Source organism: Lagopus leucura, unplaced genomic scaffold (genome assembly GCF_019238085.1).
Source record: "Lagopus leucura isolate 7727_CA_CO unplaced genomic scaffold, USGS_WTPT01 145-2_obj-0_obj, whole genome shotgun sequence".
NCBI classification, from domain to species: Eukaryota; Metazoa; Chordata; class Aves; order Galliformes; family Phasianidae; genus Lagopus; species Lagopus leucura.
Genome location: NW_024966404.1, coordinates 1 through 18,117, shown reverse-complemented (window position 1 = coordinate 18,117; position 18,117 = coordinate 1). Strand labels below are relative to the sequence as shown.

The following is an 18,117-nucleotide window of genomic DNA, read 5'->3' as shown; positions in this document are numbered from 1 at the left end:
GTTAAGTCCTTCAATTGGCCACCGCGCCTCTGAAATTGTAGCCTATTGCTAAAGAATCGGTTTGATTTCTCCTTGTGCAGAATTGTCGTTGTTTGGTTAAGCGCAGAGGGTTTGATTTCTTTCCTTCCTCAACCTTCAAAGGTTGTTTTCTTAAATTACTCTGATTTGTAAGCTTCTTCCTAATATAATTCTGTTTAAGAATCTGACTCCCCTTATTTCATGTCAGATTACTTAAATCGAGTATGTAAAGGTGTATTTTTGTTTGCAACGTATTTTCTGGTAGGTATTTAATTTTAGCTTTTTAAATAACTGATCAGTAGTCATTATTCTCTCTGACTTGAGTAACGTGTTGTTTTGTCTTTAGCCCTGTGGAGGAGGACAGAGATACAAAGCTAATCTCAAAAGACGAGAAGGGTATGTATCCTTAAAAAGCGAACCTTGGCATTTATGTCAGTGAAGCTCCTTTTTGTTGGGGCCTTTTGTTGTGAAAGCTTTGAAGTCTCTGCCGTTCTTAAATTTCATTATTTTCTTGTTTTCCTGGATTTTTAAAGATGCAGTTATGCCAAAATGTTCTTCTCTTTGATACATTTCGCAAGGCTTTGCGTTGTGCCCATTCTGTTTGTGTCTTGATCTCCAAAGGTAGGCGCTGATCTGTGACAAATATGTCCTTCATGGCTCTGATACCAGCAGCTGTTAGTGAGTCCAAAGCCTTTTGTGATTGCTTTCCTTGTGGTTCTTTACACCATCTCCTGTTACGTGGAAATGACACACAGTCTTGTATTCACGTACTGAAGCATCACAAATGCTCCAAGTTTCATGTCTTCCAGTTGGATCGATGGCTCTTACATCTTCATCTGCTCCGATCCTGTTTCCAGTGCCAATATGCATGATCAGCAGGACGGGCATTTCTAGATGAGCAGTGCCACGGGAGGCCTTGCCTGCTCCTTCTTCTCATTGTGCTTCTTCCTTTTAATGCACGTTCTGCTGAGCCTTTACTTCTCTTTCCTCTTTTCTGTTTGTATGGGAACTGCTGAGTCACGGCCTGAACCTCTGATTAATCACCTGAGGTGAGCCTTGAGTCAGCCAGAGGAGCACAGGTGAAGGCAATTCACCTGTGCTGCTGGAAGGGGTGGAGCCAGGCTGCACCCCTCCTGGACCTATTTAAGAGCTGGCTACCAGAGGGGAAGGATCTCTTCTGGAGATCCTCCTCTTTTGGTATCTTCTAGTGAGCTCAACCCAAGGGTAAGCTCTTCTACTTATTCTCTTTTGCGATCCTTGTTTGCTTTTGCCTTACTCTTTTGATTATATTGCAATTATAACATCTTGGTTATACACTGTTCTCTTACCACTCCAAGGCAGAAAGCTTAGAACTGCCTTGCGTGCAGCAGAGAGTTCAAAGCAGTGAGTGCTGAAGTCCCAGCAGTTCTGTAATTGGCAAGAAGTTCGTTAGGAGATCTGTCTGCTGATTGGAAAGGAAGGATTTGCACGGCTTTAGGTTTTGCAGCACAGACTGAACTCGTCATCAACTGCTTCCACCCAGATTCTGAGTTATGCCTGTCTGTGCCAGCGACCAGACCTCGCCATTAGCTCCATCCACATCTGTTCACCTTTCATCCGTATTTTTACTCTTATTTCAGGACATTTAAAGGACCGTTTAACAGGTTCTATTATTTACACAGAGTCTGCAGCACGTTTTGGGCTGTGTCATCTTTCTTTTAAGAGATTGTTACAAATCCCTGCCTACTTTCACAGGAACTTGTACAAATGTGACAGAATTCCCTGCAGAGCTCGTGTTTGCAGCAGGAAGGTGGCAGCTCTCACATGAAGAAGTAAGAGAGAGAAAGATACCTGAGTAAGGAGAGCATTTCAGATTGCCTTTGAAAGATGCATCTCCCCATTGATGACAGTTCTGAGAAATTCCTTCCATCACCAAAAAGGTGTTTTAGAAGCAGATGGATGTAGGGAGACCTGCTGCACTCCAGTCTCAGAAGCCTGTGGGACTGAATGCTGTGAAGAGCAATACAGAGCTCCTAAAGAGATTTCAGAGGAGGCTGGGATAGTGTCCTGGTGTGAGCTCCATGCAAACAGGCAACCATCAGAACTTGCATAAATCAGACTGTTTTAAAAAGGGATAAAGGTTATTCCCTGTTTGTTTGGTTTTCTCTAGCACAGTTACCAGTAACAGAAGTTCAACCAGGAATCAGTGAGATTACAGAGGAGCTGGCCAGGCTTGCTGGTTGCTCCTTAGAGAGATGAGCACAACACAATCACTCAGCAATAACAGATGTTTGCAGGGAGACATCATCTCTCCCTGTCAGAGATAACATCTGTGAGCATTTAGCTTGAACCTTTCTCAATCTCTGGACCACGAGTTCTCAGACTTGACAATGATGCAACCACTTAGCAAACCAGTTCAGATGTCAAACTGGTGGGTGTTCTGTAGTTCCTGCATAGCTGAATGCTGACCCTTTTCTGACTGCAGTAACTGAGGTCGTAGCTCAACTGTTCACACCCTGAACATGAGCGACATGCAGGCAGGCACTTAGGAAGATATGTTCTTGTTTTTATGGTGAATGTTTTTCCTTGAGGTGCAGTTAATCTGCATCCAGTTCTGATTCCTTAGGAATCAAGGAGACAAGGGCAAGACTTGAGTACCTGTGGGTGCTGACTCGGTTCCCACAGCCCTCGCAGGTCTTCAGTCTTTTCCTGTAAGTTCCGACTTGCTGGGGTGGATCCAGACACGTTCTGCAGGGCCACAGTTACTTCATCTCTGCAGTTTCTGCCTTGAGGAACGATGGAGGGAACAGCATCCCTCTGTTGCACGTGCCAGAGCTTGTTGCTCCATCTTAGGAGAGTTTGGACTCCTCGTTGCCTTCAGGAATACGAGTTGTTGGGAGGTGACGTTTATGCTTTGCTTTGTGGTTTGAAAAATGGGATTTGTGGAACTGTTCTTTTTAAATATGGGAATAGTAGAACTAATCAGGATTCGGGCTGTGGTTTTGTTTGTGTTCCTAATTAGGTCGCGCTGCTGGCGGTTCTGGGAGAAACTTCTGGGTGAGTGGACTTGCTTCCACCACCAGAGCTACAGACTTAAAGAATCTGTTTAGCAAATATGGGAAGGTAAGGCTGGTTTGTTTGTTTATATTCCCCTCAGCATAAACTGTCTGTAAGACTTGGTGTGCTTCTGTTGCTGAAAATGTCGGTGGGATTGCAGAGGGAAGAAAAACCTGCGTGAGTTCATGGCAAATGGCTGCAGTTTTATTTTATCTCTTCCAAACAAAAACAAAATTCCTTTTTCAGTCCTTATATAAACAGACAGCGACTGCTTACATACCCCTCTGTGTCCTGTGGTGGTGCCTTTACTCATTGGAACCCGCAGTAAGCAGTGAATGCTGCTTATTAAATGTGTTCCTGGGACAAAGTAGGATAATGCAGTATTTGATAATGTTGTTTATGGGGTGTACGTGAGGAATTGCCTCAGTACCTGAAGGTTTTCCTTTGTCTGAAGTGGATAACTGCTTTAAAATGCGCTCACTTGGGCACTGTTATTTTCTACTGCATTTGTTATGAATTCACCCCATCTCAGCTGCAAAATAGGAAGAACTGGTTGCACAGAACACTGCTGTCAGAGCTGATGACATTTCTTGCACGGAGCTGATTCCTAAGGATTTCTCTCAGGCCTCTGAAGCCCATTTAAAGATGTCTTTCTCAGCAGGTTGTAGTTAGAGAAGTCTCTGCTGGTAATGCCTTACTGAATGTTTAACTGAGAAAACATTGCAGAGTGTGAGCTGTGACCTGCCAGTAAGCACTGCAATGGGTTCAGTGTCACAGCATCGGGTTTGACGGTCAGAAGAGTAACAGAAGCTTCTTTCCCCATGTCAGTTAAAAAAACCAATGCTGCCTTTCCATTTATTTGTTCAGAATTCCAGCTGGTGAGCTGGAATGCATTGATCATAGAGATACACAACGGGTTCAACATGTAAGGAAAAAATAAGCTCATCTCACGTTTGCAGCTGCTTAGCTGCCACAACGCCGCGTGGTCATGTAAATCAAATTACTCTCATTTGCTACAAAGCACTGGTGGAGGTTGAAGCTCCCAAGCAGTCGGTGCCCATCTGCTAAATGAATCAAGAGCTCAGAAGTACGTTCCGTGCTCAGCTCCGCTTTAATGCGATGCCTCTGTGCACACACTGGTGACAGCAGGTGCCATTTATAAAGCAAGTGTTCTAAGCAGGCTTTTTCAAGTTGTTTGTGGGGGAAACTCCTCTTTCCTAAGCAGAGCTACGGATGTCACTCTGTCATCTCTGTGCTGACATGACGACATCATTATGAGCGGCAGCAGCGTGCCCTGGCCTGCAGCAGGGATGCTCTGAGTGCTCCTTGCTGGTAGGGCTGTGCCCTCATTGCTGTGAGCGTAACGCGTGTTTTCTTTGGGAAAGGTGGTCGGTGCAAAGGTGGTCACCAATGCCCGCAGCCCCGGCGCGCGCTGCTACGGCTTCGTCACCATGTCTACAGCTGAGGAAGCCACAAAGTGCATTACTCACCTGCACAAAACGGAGCTGCACGGGAAGATCATTTCTGTGGAAAAAGTGAGTATTGAGCCTCTAAGATTTGTCGCCGCCATCGAGTTGTGCGCGTAATTGAAACCACGATCTCAGCTGATGTGCAAAATAAATTTCAGGCAAAAAATGAACCTGCTGGGAAGAAACCGACTGAAAAAAAGGAGAATGAGTCGAAGAAAGAAACAGCCAGCGAGAGGTACTGCCTTCAGCATCCCCTGCCCTGAGGTTCTGTGTGTTGATTTGTCAGGAGAAACTGTTAAACAGAACTTTAATGACAAACATCCAGAAAGTGAAAGTGTGTGTTTGTAACTACCTCATCTCAGCCAATCAAAACTCTGTTAGTTTCTCTCTTCCTGAATATCAATCTGATCTATATCAACATCTGCCTGTAGGCCTAGCAGTAGTAAAAGGGATGAGAAATGTGACCAGAAAGACGACTCCAAAAAGACTGAAGACAGAGATGAAAAAGAAAGGAAAGAGAAGGATGAACAGAAGTCTTCTTCATCGGATCAGCCTAAATCTTCCAAGTCAGGTAACATGGCTGTTCTTCATTTCACAGTCAATCTCTCATAGGATCATAGAATCCTACAATGGCCTGGGTTGCAAAGCAACACAATGCTCATCAGTTCCAACCCCTGCTGTGTGCAGGTCACCAACCAGCAGCCCAGGCTGCCCAGAGCCACATCCAGCCTGGCCTTGAATGCCTGCAGGGCTGGGGCATCCACAGCCTCCTTGGGCAACCTGTGCCAGAGCCTCACCACCCTCTGTGTGAAAAACTTCCTCCTCATATCCAACCTAAACCTCCCTTGTCTCAGTTTAAAGCCGTTCCCCTTGTCCTGTCACTATCCAAGAGTGGATGGTCTTGGGAGAGCACTGACATTGTGTCAGCCTTAATGCTGACTCTTGGGATAGTGAAGAAACGCATTTTGAGCAGGGGTTTAAGGACCTGTTTTAAATTGTAGAGGAGGTGACTGTGCACAGTGATGAGCTGCACGTGTTGTGTAGTGCTGTTATTTCTTACACCTCTTTCTGCTCAACCTCTGATTTGTACAGGGAGTAAAGGAACAGAGAGAACGGTGGTAATGGATAAATCCAAAGGAGAGCCTGTTATCAGTGTGAAAACATCAACTACATCAAAAGACAGAGTGAGTCTGCTTGGGATGCATGGTACATGGGTTTTCCTTAGAAACAGAGCAGGAATCCCACTGAGTTGCACGTGCCCTACGCTTGTCCTGCTGATCAGTCTAATTAGGGTTTCTATAATGCAGATTTAGCTCTTAATTAGTCAAATATTTTTCATATGGCTGATAACATATTCAGCAGTGAAATCTTGCCAAACTCAATGTGGGAAGGGAAGGTCTTCTGTTATTATGCTGTGGGTCTGCAATGTTTAAAAAAGAAAAAGTAACAGCAAAATGTGGGGGCAGAGCTTTGAGATGTGCGTGAATGGAAGCAGAGCGCTGTGCAGCACTGGGCCTTTTGTAAACGCACTCTGCTGAGTTTCTGTCCTGTGTCAAATGCAGAGTGTTAAGAGCCAGGACCGCAAATCGGAGAGCAGGGAGAGGCAAGGCATCGTGCCCTTCGACAAGATCAAGGCTCAGAGGAAGATGAGGGAGGCCGAGCAGCGCCGGTAAGAGCAGCAGTTTTCAGCTTGGCTGAAATCCTTTTTCTTCCTAGGAGCGGTGCAGTCTTCTTTTAATGAAAATGACCAAGGGGGAAAATATGTGTTTGATACTTTATTTGAGTAGAAGCAATGAGCTTTGAGGCATTTGGATTCAACTTCTGTCCGTATCGGATTATTTCCCCCCGCGGGTGGTGCGCTGGGAGCAGTGAAGTCGCAGTACATACATTGCTGTGATATAACTGAGGAGCTCAACAAATCTGCAGTCACTGTGGTTTTATGTTTTTTATATATATTTTTTTTCCTTTTTAACTTCCTTTGTTGAAATACAAACCTGTAACCTTTCATCCTCCTAAAACAGCACCCGTGAGCGTCGGGAGAGGCAGCAGCACCTGCAGACCATCCGAGAGCGCGAGGAAAGGGAGAGGCTGGAGATCGCTCGGGAGAGACTGGAAATTGAAAGGCAGCGGCTGGAGCGAGAGCGGATGGAGAGAGAGAGACTGGAGAGAGAGAGGATGCACATAGAGCACGAAAGGAGGAGGGAACAGGACCGCATCCAGCGGGAAAGGGAGGAGCTGCGGCGGCAGCACGAGCAGCTGCGCTACGAGCAGGAACGCCGCTCTGCCATGAGAAGGCCGTATGATATTGATGGCAGGTAAAGGCACTGAGGGACAGGAGGAGGGCGCCGGGCTGCCAGGCTGTGGCTCCAGCCTGCCCTCAGAGAGCTGTGTGTGTGTGTCTGCTCGGAGCTGCGCTCGCTGCTTGGCCTGAGCTGACGGCATGTGAAACCTCAGCCGTGCTCCTGTGTCTGAGTTCTGTTCCTGCTTCTGAGCTTTGTTACGCGCGTTTTTGATTTGCCCAGCGTGAGGGGAGGGGACAAATATCAAAAGTCACCAACTGGGTTAAAACAAGCATATTCTCTCTGTCAGGAGGGACGATCCGTACTGGCCTGAAGCGAAGCGGATGGCGATGAACGATCGCTACCATTCTGACTTCGGCCGCCAGGACCGCTTCCACGACTTCGACCACAGGGATCGCGGCCGGTACCAGGACCACTCACTGGACAGGTGGGTGTCAGCTGTGCTGTGCTGTCTGAAATCAGAGGCATGCAGTATCACATTTTGCTGCGTTTTCTTTACTGGGTGTTTCTTCTGCGCTTCCTTCTTTAAGCGTGATTTAGTAGCTGTGAAGATTCTCTCATGAAACCAAAGAGAAATGTTCTGTGCCACGAGTGAAGCATTTGTTGAGCACCTGCTCAGTGTGCTGGTGCTGCTGTTTGGCAATTTGAAAGCTTCTGGGGAAAAAAACAGCTTTTGAAATAGTATTGTAGCACCTTAATGGAGGATGTGGTTTCATGCTTCTGGGCTAGCTAGGTTTTCCAGGAATCTCAAGTGTTGTGGCTTCCTGTGTTCCTACCCCATTTGTAGGCAATGCTGGCAGCACATGGAAACAGGATTTTCTATCTGTGATGTGTAGATACTGTTAAAACTGCAGTGTTTTCCAACCACAGTTTGATTTTAATTGTGTGTCTGTAGGAGAGATGGATCGAGGACAATGATGGGAGATCGCGACGGACAAGTGAGTTGCTTTTTATAGACCTGTAGAACTGTCTCAACTCTTACAACCTGGTTTGCTGTAGTTTCAGATTAGGATGATAGTGCTAGAAGTATCTGTCAGTGACAGGATTGCCTTGTTTTTGACTTGCTATAGAACTCAGGTACACAGCAAACCAAACAAGCGCATCAGAGAGGTGGGTGATGAGAGGTCGTTCAGAGAGGGCACAAATACCACAAATACCCCAAAATGAGCTCTGTAAGGTGGCAGAGCTCAGTGGGTTGGTGTGTTCCTGAGAGGCAGGCAGTGAGAGGTGGCTCTTACTGATGGCTGAGCTGTGGGATTGTGAGGGTCCCGGGCAGGATTGGGCAGAGAGGAATATGGTGAAGTTACCAGGAGGGAATACGGGCTCACAGATGTGCTTGGCCTTGCAGCATTACCCAGACGAGCGCCACGGGGGACCTGAGCGCCATTCCCGGGACTCCAGGGAGAGCTGGGGCAGCTACGGCTCTGACAGGAGGATGAGTGAGAGCAGAGGGATCCCGCCGCCCTCACGGTCAGTGCTCTGAGCTGCGGCACTTCTTGTGCAGCTGCTGAATGTTGTAGATGCGCTTCTTGCCGCGGTTCTTTTCCACAGCCTCCCTCCTCGCTCTCTGCCAGGCGCTCTGCACAAGAGCAGCTCTTCCAGCTCGCTCCTTGCAGCAGCGCCTGCTGTCCCGCCGGGTTCTTGCTGTTGTGCAGAAGTAACTCGGGCTCTTCCTGCAGAGATGGCCGTGACTGGGGGGAGCACGGGAGGAAATTTGAAGGGCACCAAGAGCGTTCGTGGCAGAGCAGCGTGGATGGAGGGATGATGGGACGGGATCACGAGAGATGGCAAGGTAACGCTCCTGTGGGGCCTGCTGGGACACAAAGCAAAACGAGCCCCGTGGGTATGAAGGAATCATTTCCACTCTTTTGTAGGTGGAGGTAGAGGGAGACCTGGCCACGTGATGCACCGTGGAGGCATGTCAGGGTAAGGAGCTTAAAAAGAGCAAAGCGTTTCTTCGTCTTCCGTTTCCTTTCCTTTCTGGGTGAGTCCCTTGCATTTAAATGAGCCAGAGAAGCATTTGTAGGGGATTGATCAGTTCTGCAGTTTGTTAGTGAAACGTCAAGGGATGACAGAATATTCCTGTGGTTCATAACGTAGCACATCCTTTATTTCAACCCGACTACTGGAGTCACAAGAAAACAAACCCAAACCCATCTGCCTCACTTTGCAGGCGAGGAGGGTTCATGCAAGGCGGGAACCAAAGTCAGATGATGCACGGAGGAGGGATGCAAGGAGAGGGATTTGCTGGCCAGGAAAGAGCAAGCAGACCCAACGACCCCCGGTTCAACCGTCGCTACTGAATGTTTTAATTTTTAATGCTACATGGCAACTGAAATTGATTTGTCATCCGGGGTTACCGTTCCTTGGAGCTCATGGGTCACTGTAAGTGTAATTTTTTTTAAGCTGCTGCCATATTACGTCACTCAATACAATGTGAACTCATTCGTTTTGTAACGTGTTGTTCATATCTCATTTAAAAATGTTTGTTAATGAAGCATTCCATTTTCCACAAATAAAAAACAGTTTACAGTTGATGGCTTCACTCGTCCCTGGGACACCGATGTGTTTGGCCACAGCTGAAGCACAGAATGTTCTTCCCCAGCTGCAATACCCCACTGCCTTTGCACTTTCACTAGCAGCGTGCTCCCAGCAGCACACTGCCATGCCACGTTACTTTCAGTCTTAATTAAACACTGCAATCTAATTTTTTTCATGCTGGTGACGATGCTAGGTAAAGTTTGGACAAAGCGAGGGCGAGGGGTGAAGGATCTTTTTCTCTTCGTTTCACGGTGGGAGCTACGCCTGCTTGGCCTCTGCTACATCAAGGCAGTCTAAAGCTGCTCCAATTCCAAGACCTACATTTCCCCAGCAATCCTTGATGGAGATGAGCAATGGCTCTTAGCTGTGCTTGGGTACCTTTGGCTGTTCTTAAAAATGCAGTCACCACAGGTGCAGACAGAGGTTCTCCCTCAGCACAGAACTGTTGCTCTGCATGCGAGCCACCTACCGCTAAGGAGACACGAAGCAGCGGGTGCAGTTTGCGTGCCAAAAGCAACCCCAGCCAAACAGGAGCTTCCAAAGTCCTTTATTGTAGCCCTCGCTTGGCTGAGCTGCCCTCCAGCAGGACCAGCACAGGACGGACAGAAGCGCAGAGCTGCGCCCAGAGGACGGGTTCACTTCACCAGGTCCTTCATGTACTTCCAGCCCTCTGCTGTGTACTCGCAGGCCCTGCTGGGAGCCACAGACAGGGCAGACATCACCGTGTGCACGCCTGCGAGGAAAGAGGAGAGTTATCCCCAGAAAAGCATCCCTCGAGGCCAATCTATGGCTACTCAGCACCGTGGATCTCTTCAAAGACAGAGGAAAATGCAGATTACTGTCATGGAGCTCGAGTACAGCCTCATGCTGTCCCAGCAGCACCAGTCGAAGTTCAGATGACCACAACAAACTGCAGCTGGGAGAATTCAATTTCATTTCTGGTTTTGCTGCAGACCCCAGGTGATGTCACAGGAAGGGGGGCTGTTTCCCCACAGCTCTGTGAAGGTTATTTGCTGTTATTTATAAGAACTATAAATCCTCATCATATTTATCACATGTTTGGCCTCCAAACATCCCTAACTGTCCAGCAATCATGGGAAAGCTCCTGTGAAAAACCAGAGGGTGAGTTCAGGCACACTCATGTGAGAACAGTTCTGTGGCCACTCTACTTGGATTTCACACCTGAAAATGAAGTGAACTGCCCACAGTCACTGCCTGCTCGCGGTGGAACCTGGAGGAACTCTGCTCCCAGATGCAGAGCTCCTCCCACATCATCACTCTTACAGGGCAGTGCTGAAACGCGACCGAGTTGAGATGATCTTTTGAGTTCCTTTTCAACCCAGGCCGTTCTATGATTCTTTGACAAGCTGATCACTTGTCAAACTCATCAAACCCTCCCCACAACTACATGAAAAGCGATTTTACCTTTATTCCAGGAATCAGAGGGGGAAAAGTCCAAACTTGGAGCGGGCGGGAGCTGGAAAGAGAAAGAAATCAGCAGTGGGGTGTCAGTGGGACAGGGCTGCCTCACCTGGAGGGGCTCTGGGACTCACATCTCAAAGCATTTTGTGCTCCCTTCCCTAAGCCTCAAAGGGCATCAGCCATTGCCCTGAGATCTTGGCTGAGATCTTGGCTAAGGGCTTGGCTCTTTTCTGCAGCACACAGCAGAAGGGAAGTGCTTCACACTGAGGCACTGCTGGCAGCTGCGGGTTTGTTAGAATAGACTCCAATATGGAAAAGACTCTTTGGCTCCTGAAGATTTTAAACACTTCAAACCAGGAGAATCTTGGCCTGAACTTTTAAGCCCAAAGAACAGCCTAGAACTATTACTACACACTGAAATCTCCCCTCAGAGCAAACCAGCAGTCCCCTCCTTGACCTGCCTGGGCTCATTGCCTCTTTCCTTCCAAGTAAGACCTGGGAATTCTCCCCACTACGCTCTGAAAGTCATCCTCCTTCTGTTTCAACCCTCCTCAAAGAACCCTCAATGCAAAATTCAGGTTCAACAGCAAAACTGCCAACGTCATTGGAACCTGAACCATCATCCCAGCGTGTCCTGCTCCTCAGTATCTGCTGTGCTCATCTGTGCACCCTCACCTCCCATCCTCACCTCCCGTCCTCACCTCCCATCCTCACCTCCCATCCTCACCTCCCAGCCCATGTAACTCGTCCACTCTCTGACTGCAGGAGGCAGAGCTGCCTGAGCCTTTTTTAGGGCTTCAGCACCTTCTGCACCGCTGCCCAGCAGCCCCTGATCGTAGGCCACGTACACAGCAGCTCCGGCCAGGCTTCCTTTGATGACAAACCTGAAGGAACCAAAAGCAGCCACAGTTCAGTTTGCATCAGGAGTGACACCGCATCTCTCTCGGGCAGATAAGAGGCAGAGGGGTCACCGTCCCTGGAGGCGTTTGAGAGCAGATGGCTGCTGCTCTGCCGTCCCTTCCCCTACACCAAACATCCCTCACCTGTCAGAAATCTGCTCGCACTTTGTCTGCCTCTCTGAAAACGGAGAAGCACCGCAACTCTGAGCAGAGAAAGGCCGACGCAGAAAAGCAACGGAAGGACTCAGCAGTGGGGACACAGCACAGAACGGAGCCCTCAGACCCCGCGGCCCTCAGTGCCGCACCTCCGAGCTCCTCCAGGGACGGCGACCCCGCCAACGCCTCACCGCCGCAATGCCATCGTTCTCACCGCCCGGATGAATGGGACCCACAGCAGCAGCGACCGAAGCCCGGCCAACACCGGGCTGCCCCAGCAGCGCAGCTTTACGGCAACTGAGCTCACCCGCCCGGAGCCCCGCGCCCCGCTCGCCCCCAGCTCCCACTCGCAGTCGCCCGGAGGGGCCGCACGCTGACGGCACCGCGCCGGGCCGGCTCTCCCGCCTCGCTCCGCGCCCCGGTCCGAGCGGGGCGAAAGGCAGAACCGCGGAGCGGGCAGCGCCGGGCCCAACCGCAGCTCGGCGGCCCCGGAGGGAGGCGACGCCCGCGGCACTGACCTGAGCACGGGCAGCAGGCGGGCGGCCATGGCGGCACCAAGGGCAGCGCGAGGGCCCGCGCCGCGAGGGCCGCCGGGAGCGCCTCACGTGACCGGAAGTGAGGGGTACGCTTCCGTCTCGGCCGTCGCCATGGTGGCGAGGTCACGTGGGCGGGAAGCTGCGCCCGCCGCCATTTGGGGGTGAGGGTCGGGGCTGGGGGGCGGCCTGGCGCTCGGCGCGGTGGGCGCGGGGCTGATCTCGGTTCTCTCCGCTGTTTCATCGCGCTGCGGTGCCTGCGTCAACCCGGAGCGCCGTTCGCTGTGGTGAACACCTCAGCTGTGAGGTTGATGCTGAGTTAACGAGGCCTTCGTTCGGCGCGGGTCGGGCCGCTTTTCCGCAGGCCGGGCAGGGGGAGCAGCGCAGCCCCGCCCCGTGCTGTTATTTCCTCCCTTCGGATGCCGTTATCGCGGCTCCCGGCCTTCGGGGCGGTGCCGGTGTTGCTGGCTGTGACGCCCGCAAAGCGGGGATTTCCCAAACCCTAAGGCAGCGGGATCGGGTGGCGCCAATGTGCGCCGTGCCGTCTGGAGGCGGTGCCCGGCTCCCCGCAGAGTACCGGGCAGAGGTTGGCACAGCCTCAGTGGTTGAACCTCCGCTGTGGAATCCCTGCGCTCCCAGCCCGCTTCCTCGCGTCCCTTCACAGTTTTCCCACTGCTGACGTCCACATTTGCTTCTGGTTCTTCTCTGCCTCACCTCCACAGCCTGAGCAGCTTTTTGTTCCCCTTCTGCACGGCGTGGAGGAAGATGAAGCCCTTTGGAAAAGTGCTCTGTGCTGCAGGGAGCCTGGCTGTGCTGCTTGCCTTCTTCTGGAGGGACACCTTCCAGCCAGGTATGCTGACCAGGGCTCAGCCCAAACTGGGATGTATGCAGTGTAACAGAACTGCTTGAATTGCCAAACTGTGATTGCAGTCTCTTCCCACTCGTGGCTGTACTGGAGCTGATAGCCTCTGCCACTGCCTTTCCCTTTTCATTGCAAGCTTTGGGCTCAGGAACTGTTCCTGTGTGGCTGAGCACAGGAGGGGTGACTGAACTCAAACTGATCCAAGGGAACACAGATGTAGAATCCTAGAATGGCCTGGGTTGCAAAGGCCCACAAAGCTCATCAGTTCCAACCCCTGCTGTGTGCAGGTCGCCAACCAGCAGCCCAGGCTGCCCAGAGCCACATCCAGCCTGGCCTTGAATGCCTGCAGGGCTGGGGCATCCACAGCCTCCTTGGGCAACCTGTGCCAGTGCCTCACCACCCTCTGGGTGAAAAACTTCTTCCTCATATCCAACCTAAACCTCCCCTGCCTCAGTTTAAAACCATTCCCCTTGTCCCATCACCATCCACCCTCACAAACAGCCATTCCCCTCCCGTTTATAAGCTCCTTTCAAGTACTGGAAGGCCACCATGAGGTCTCCATGGAGCCTTCTCTTTTCCAAGCTAAACAAGCTCAGTTCCCTCAACCTTTCCTCACAGTGCTCCAGCCCTCTGCTCATCTCAGTGCCCTCCTCTGTCCTGTTCCGAGAGCTCTGCATCTTTCTTGTGCTGGGGCCCCCAGGCCTGGACACAGTACTCACAAGAGCTGAGTAGAGGGGGATTGCTGCAGGCCCAGGGCTCTGTTTGTGCTGCACAGCTTCTGTAGAACAAAAAGCTGCTTTGTGGAAGTGATCTGTGCTGTGCTGCGTCTTCTCCCACAAACAGAGCAGCTTTCTGGTGCCCGCGTCCTGCTGACCGGAGCCAGCGCAGGGATTGGGGAGCAGATGGCCTATCACTACGCCACGTTTGGGGCTGAAATTGTTCTGACTGCCAGGAGGGAAGCTGTGCTGCAGGAGGTGAGGGCTGCGTTGGGTGAGAGAGGACGGCGGGGCTTTGGGCTTTGGACGCACGTTGTGTTTTCTCCTTCAGAAGCAGCATTGCACAAAACCAGCCGAGGGGCTGCTTTGTGGTTTCTGTAGAACAACAGAAGACAGCAGCAGCGATGTGTGCTGAGCCCCACGTGCTGGCACTGCTCTGTGCCACCCTTCTCTGCAGTGACCCCGGGTGGGTTACTGTGCTGTCACACAGCAGTGCTGCTGCAGTGCGTGTTTCTCCTACCAGAGGGCACTGCCACGGCACAGCGGGGCTCTGTGCTCCAGAGGGAGCTCCGCCAAAGGGGAGAATGGAGCTGCAGTTGTGTGAGGTGCTTTTCTGAGTCAGTCCTGTCTGTGGCTGCTACAGACACCCCAACCTTTCTGTGCAATGTCTGACCGTCTTGAAGATGAGACTTCTTTATGGGGCGGTGTGTAGAGGATTATAGGGTGGTTTGGGTCGGAAGGAATCTCTGAGATCACCCAGCTCCACCTGCCCAGAGGCAGGGACGCCTCCCAGCAGTGCTGGGTGCCCACAGCCCCGTGCAGCCTGCATCCACATCGAGCAGATCTCTCAGACCTCGGGATGAGTGCCCTGCCAGGAGAGTTGTGAGCTGTGAAATGAGGCAGAAGGAGAGCTGGAGCAGTGAGCACAGTTCCCGTGGGGACGTCGCCTCACCAGAGAGCCAGCTGTGTGCCAGGCAACCTTCACACAGCCCTCAGTGCAAAACAGCTCTGAGAGCTGAGCGCTGCAGGAGGCCAAAACTTTGGATCAACCAAAGATGGTTGGAACTCAGGGACCTGTGAGATCTCACTCTGTGAGTCTGTAACCCGAGTTCTAGAAGCATTCTTCTGAAGGTGGCCTTTTTTCGGATGGGTCTCGATCCCTTTCCAAGCTAGATTGAATCTCTGTCTTGTTAAGAGCCCTCCGTTCAGCTGCTGTGGGCAGGAGTGTTGATGTAAAATGAACTGAATAGGGGCAGATTTACATCGAGGGGCATCTTTGTCCAGAGTTGCTTCTTAGTGACGGCAGTGAGCGGGAAGAAGCTCCTTGCACTGCCCTTATTGCCATTCCTTCCCTGCACCCCACGCTGTTGAATCACTGGGAGAGCATTGTTTTCCCAGGTGGTGGAGAAATGCCTGAGTCTCGGAGCAAAGAAAGCCTTCTATATCCCAGCTGATATGTCTTCCCCTTCCGAGCCTGATAGGGTGCTTCGGTTCGCCGTCCAAAAGCTGGGTAAGCAGAACAAGAACGGCGCCATCCCCAAATGTCTTCTGCTGGGGGAGGAAAGGGTGTGAGTGTGTGAGGGGCTGCTGCACTGCATCCTCGGGATGGCCGCCCCACTGACTGCTGTCTCTGCCCACAGGAGGGCTGGATTACCTGGTGCTGAACCACATTGGCATTTCCCCTTTCCAGATGTGGGGTGGAGATGTGGAGCACAGCCGCTGGCTCATGGAGGTGAGGATTCCCAGCAGTTCTCATGGAGTGCAGCGATTCTGCTTCCCCTGGGACAACCTGGAGGGGCTCAGAGGCAAATTCAGATCTATGGCAGCAGCTGAGAGCAACTGCTGTGTGTGTTTCAAGTCCAGTGCTTTGGAGACTTCCTGACTCTCCTCAGTGTTCTGCTCACCTGTGTTGCTGTGTGCAGAGGAATGAATGCCCAGGAGGAGCTGACTTCTCTCCTTCCTTCCATCCTCTTTATCTGTCCTCAGTCTAGAGCTGCTGGGCTTGGCCTGCTGTGGGTCCTTGCCCAACGTGTGCTGTGTTTAGGAAGGCCAGCAGGCGAGGAGCAAACATTCCCACCCAGCTACAGCAGGTTCTGTTGCAGAGCACGCTGTGGTGGCTGGCAGTGGTGTTTGCTGTTTGAGCCTCTGCTCGGACACAGGACTTCCCCATGGTGGGGCATTTTGGGACTGTAGAGATGAAGAGCTGTGCTGCTTTGCTCCTAGCTGGGCCACTGGGTGACTGATGGTGGGAAGTGTGTGTTTGCTGCAGGGCAGGGAGCCTGGGGCAGCAGTAAGGAAGTCCCTGCAATTGGCAGAGCAGGGATGCTTCCTTGGTGGTCTGAGCTCAGCCGGGAGCAAAGTGAGGCACTGCTTTGGTCCTTGTGGCTGAGCAGGGGATGCAGAGTGAGACCAGCACACAGAAAATTAGGGACAGCAGCCTCGCTTGCCAGGAAATGTTACTGTGGGGCCTTCAGGTACATTTCCTGACTTCTCCATTGCTGTGCCCGGGATCTGAAGGGCTCATGGTGCAACATTTGTCCCCACCCATCCTAGATGAGATGATTCTTTCCTCCTTGCGTTTCCAATTTCACATCCAAGCCAGGCTCCCTGTCGCTTCTGTTCTCTCGGCTTGTGGGTTCCTTTCCAAGCACTCTTTTTCTCCTTGCATGCCCTCCTCCTTCCAGGTGAATTTCTTTAGTTACGTGGCGCTCGCAACAGCAGCTCTGCCCACCCTGGAGAAGAATCACGGCTCGGTGGTGGTGGTTTCTTCCCTCACAGGTCAGTGTGTGTGGCTGAGCTGCAGCTCCTGCGCACCACGCCGCTTTCAGCACACACTCGAGCTGTAGCAAGCAGGACGGAGGCAGGCTGGGCTTCTTCCCCACTGGACGTTTCTTCATTCTCTCTTTTTCCCTCCAGGGAAGATTCCCACTCCTTTCACCACTTCGTACTCAGCCACAAAGTTTGCACTGGACGGATTCTTCAGCTCCCTGCGCCACGAGCTGATGATGCAGGAGAGGAACGTCTCCATCACGCTGTGCATCCTGGGCCTCATCGACACGGCCACGGCGCTGGAAAAGACCCGGTGTGTGTTTGTGTGTTTGTGTGTGTGCGCGTGTGTCTGAGCGCGGCCTGACGCTCTGCTGGTCTCACGCAGGGGCAAAGTCTTCATCACTGCTTCTCCTGCGCCAGAAGCGGCGCTCGCCATCATTCGCGGCGCTGCCGCCCGCCTGCCGGAGCTCTTCTACCCGTGGTGGCTGCGGCACGTGCACGGCCTCTGGGTGCTGCTCCCCAACCCCCGCGTGCTGCAGAGCTTCTACAACCACAGCGCTTCGAACCACGGCAGCCCCTGACGGCGCGGGGATCCGCGTGCAGTGATCGCCCCCCCATCTTCCTCCAGACCCCGCAGCCGCCCCCCTCGCTCCGCCCCACAGGCTCGGTTGTGTCTCGCGTTCTCCGCCCGGGGCCGGGCCTGAAAGGAGCGAAGCCGGTTGCCCTCAGCCGCTGCCTCGGGGCGCCCCGTGCGGACCGGCGGCACCGCGCCTTGCGGGCACGGCGACGGCGGCGGAAGCGCCCGAGCCGGAAGCTGCCGCTGCGGGATTAAGCCCCGCCCCCCGGGCGACAGCGGATTAGCTGGCACTCGAGGTCTATGCAAATCTCGCTGTGCTTCGCGCTTTCCTATTGGTTCCTGGTCCACGTTAGCACCGCCCTAGTGACGCGAGGCCCGCCCCGCGCCCTTGATTGGTTAGCAGTAGTATGCGGCGCGTAGCTCCTCCTCTCGTGGGCGGAGCCACTCTGCTGCCGGCTGCCCGTTGGCTGAGCAGCTCTGGGGGGCGGGGCTTCGTGGGGCCGTGGCGCGCCGATGCGCTCCGGGTGCGCTGTGCGTAAGCGGCGGATCCGCTCCGGTTCCGCTCCGATTCTGCTCCGGTTCCCCGAAGCGGTGCTGGCGCTGCAGCCGTCGAACGGCCCCGGGCCGCCCCAACCCCAGGCGGCGCACGCAGGGGGCAGCCGGGTTACTTAGGAAGTAAAACTTTTATTAAATAAACTTAAGATTCTTTGTAGATCAGAGCGAGGGCTGACAGTGATGGAGCGGCGTCGGGATCGGCGATGGAAGAAATGCGAACGGTCAAACGGCGGCGGGCCGAACCTCGCCGGGTCCCGCTGTGGC

At 52.5% G+C, this 18,117-nt stretch overlaps 3 protein-coding genes across 5 annotated transcripts; 2 read left to right on the top strand and 1 right to left on the bottom strand.

Annotated features, from left to right (window-relative positions):
• The first annotated feature begins 6 nt into the window (after positions 1-6).
• Positions 7-9,358, top strand: LOC122192565 (scaffold attachment factor B1-like). Of its 2 annotated transcripts, XM_042893136.1 has the most exons (14): positions 7-414; positions 3,020-3,120; positions 4,440-4,589; positions 4,682-4,758; positions 4,955-5,094; positions 5,616-5,707; positions 6,086-6,192; positions 6,545-6,838; positions 7,113-7,250; positions 7,719-7,761; positions 8,172-8,293; positions 8,503-8,615; positions 8,698-8,749; positions 8,997-9,358. In XM_042893136.1, the coding sequence occupies exons 3-14, from the start codon at positions 4,506-4,508 to the stop codon at positions 9,124-9,126; spliced, it is 1,392 nt and encodes a 463-aa protein (XP_042749070.1). In that variant the 5' UTR covers positions 7-414; positions 3,020-3,120; positions 4,440-4,505; the 3' UTR covers positions 9,127-9,358. The 2 variants fall into 2 exon arrangements, with proteins under 2 accessions (XP_042749070.1, XP_042749071.1); XM_042893137.1 differs by having other exon boundaries at positions 3,020-4,589.
• Positions 9,359-9,894: 536 nt separating this feature from the next.
• On the bottom strand, positions 9,895-12,532 carry MICOS13 (mitochondrial contact site and cristae organizing system subunit 13). The gene is given in 6 exon segments (XM_042893140.1): positions 9,895-10,097; positions 10,790-10,841; positions 11,514-11,670; positions 12,360-12,406; positions 12,408-12,455; positions 12,458-12,532. Coding segments are annotated over 6 exon segments (477 nt in total). The 3' UTR covers positions 9,895-9,999.
• Positions 12,492-17,475, top strand: HSD11B1L (hydroxysteroid 11-beta dehydrogenase 1 like). 2 transcript variants are annotated; one of them, XM_042893138.1, is made up of 8 exons: positions 12,492-12,538; positions 13,097-13,224; positions 14,080-14,210; positions 15,351-15,462; positions 15,593-15,684; positions 16,637-16,730; positions 16,869-17,034; positions 17,107-17,475. In XM_042893138.1, exons 2-8 carry the CDS (start codon positions 13,140-13,142, stop codon positions 17,300-17,302), a joined length of 876 nt encoding a protein of 291 aa, XP_042749072.1. In that variant the 5' UTR covers positions 12,492-12,538; positions 13,097-13,139; the 3' UTR covers positions 17,303-17,475. The 2 variants fall into 2 exon arrangements, with proteins under 2 accessions (XP_042749072.1, XP_042749073.1); XM_042893139.1 differs by lacking the exon at positions 12,492-12,538 and adding an exon at positions 12,569-12,960.
• Positions 17,476-18,117: the final 642 nt, after the last annotated feature.

Coding starts and splice junctions, on each gene's coding strand:
- LOC122192565 (XM_042893136.1), top strand. CDS start 4,506: ATGTCTACAGCTGAGGAAGCCACAAAGTGCATTACTCACCTGCACAAA. Junction 5,095..5,615: donor GCCTAAATCTTCCAAGTCAG/GTAACATGGCTG, acceptor TGATTTGTACAG/GGAGTAAAGGAACAGAGAGA. Junction 7,251..7,718: donor CAGGACCACTCACTGGACAG/GTGGGTGTCAGC, acceptor GTGTGTCTGTAG/GAGAGATGGATCGAGGACAA.
- HSD11B1L (XM_042893138.1), top strand. CDS start 13,140: ATGAAGCCCTTTGGAAAAGTGCTCTGTGCTGCAGGGAGCCTGGCTGTG. Junction 13,225..14,079: donor GAGGGACACCTTCCAGCCAG/GTATGCTGACCA, acceptor TCCCACAAACAG/AGCAGCTTTCTGGTGCCCGC. Junction 14,211..15,350: donor GGGAAGCTGTGCTGCAGGAG/GTGAGGGCTGCG, acceptor TTGTTTTCCCAG/GTGGTGGAGAAATGCCTGAG.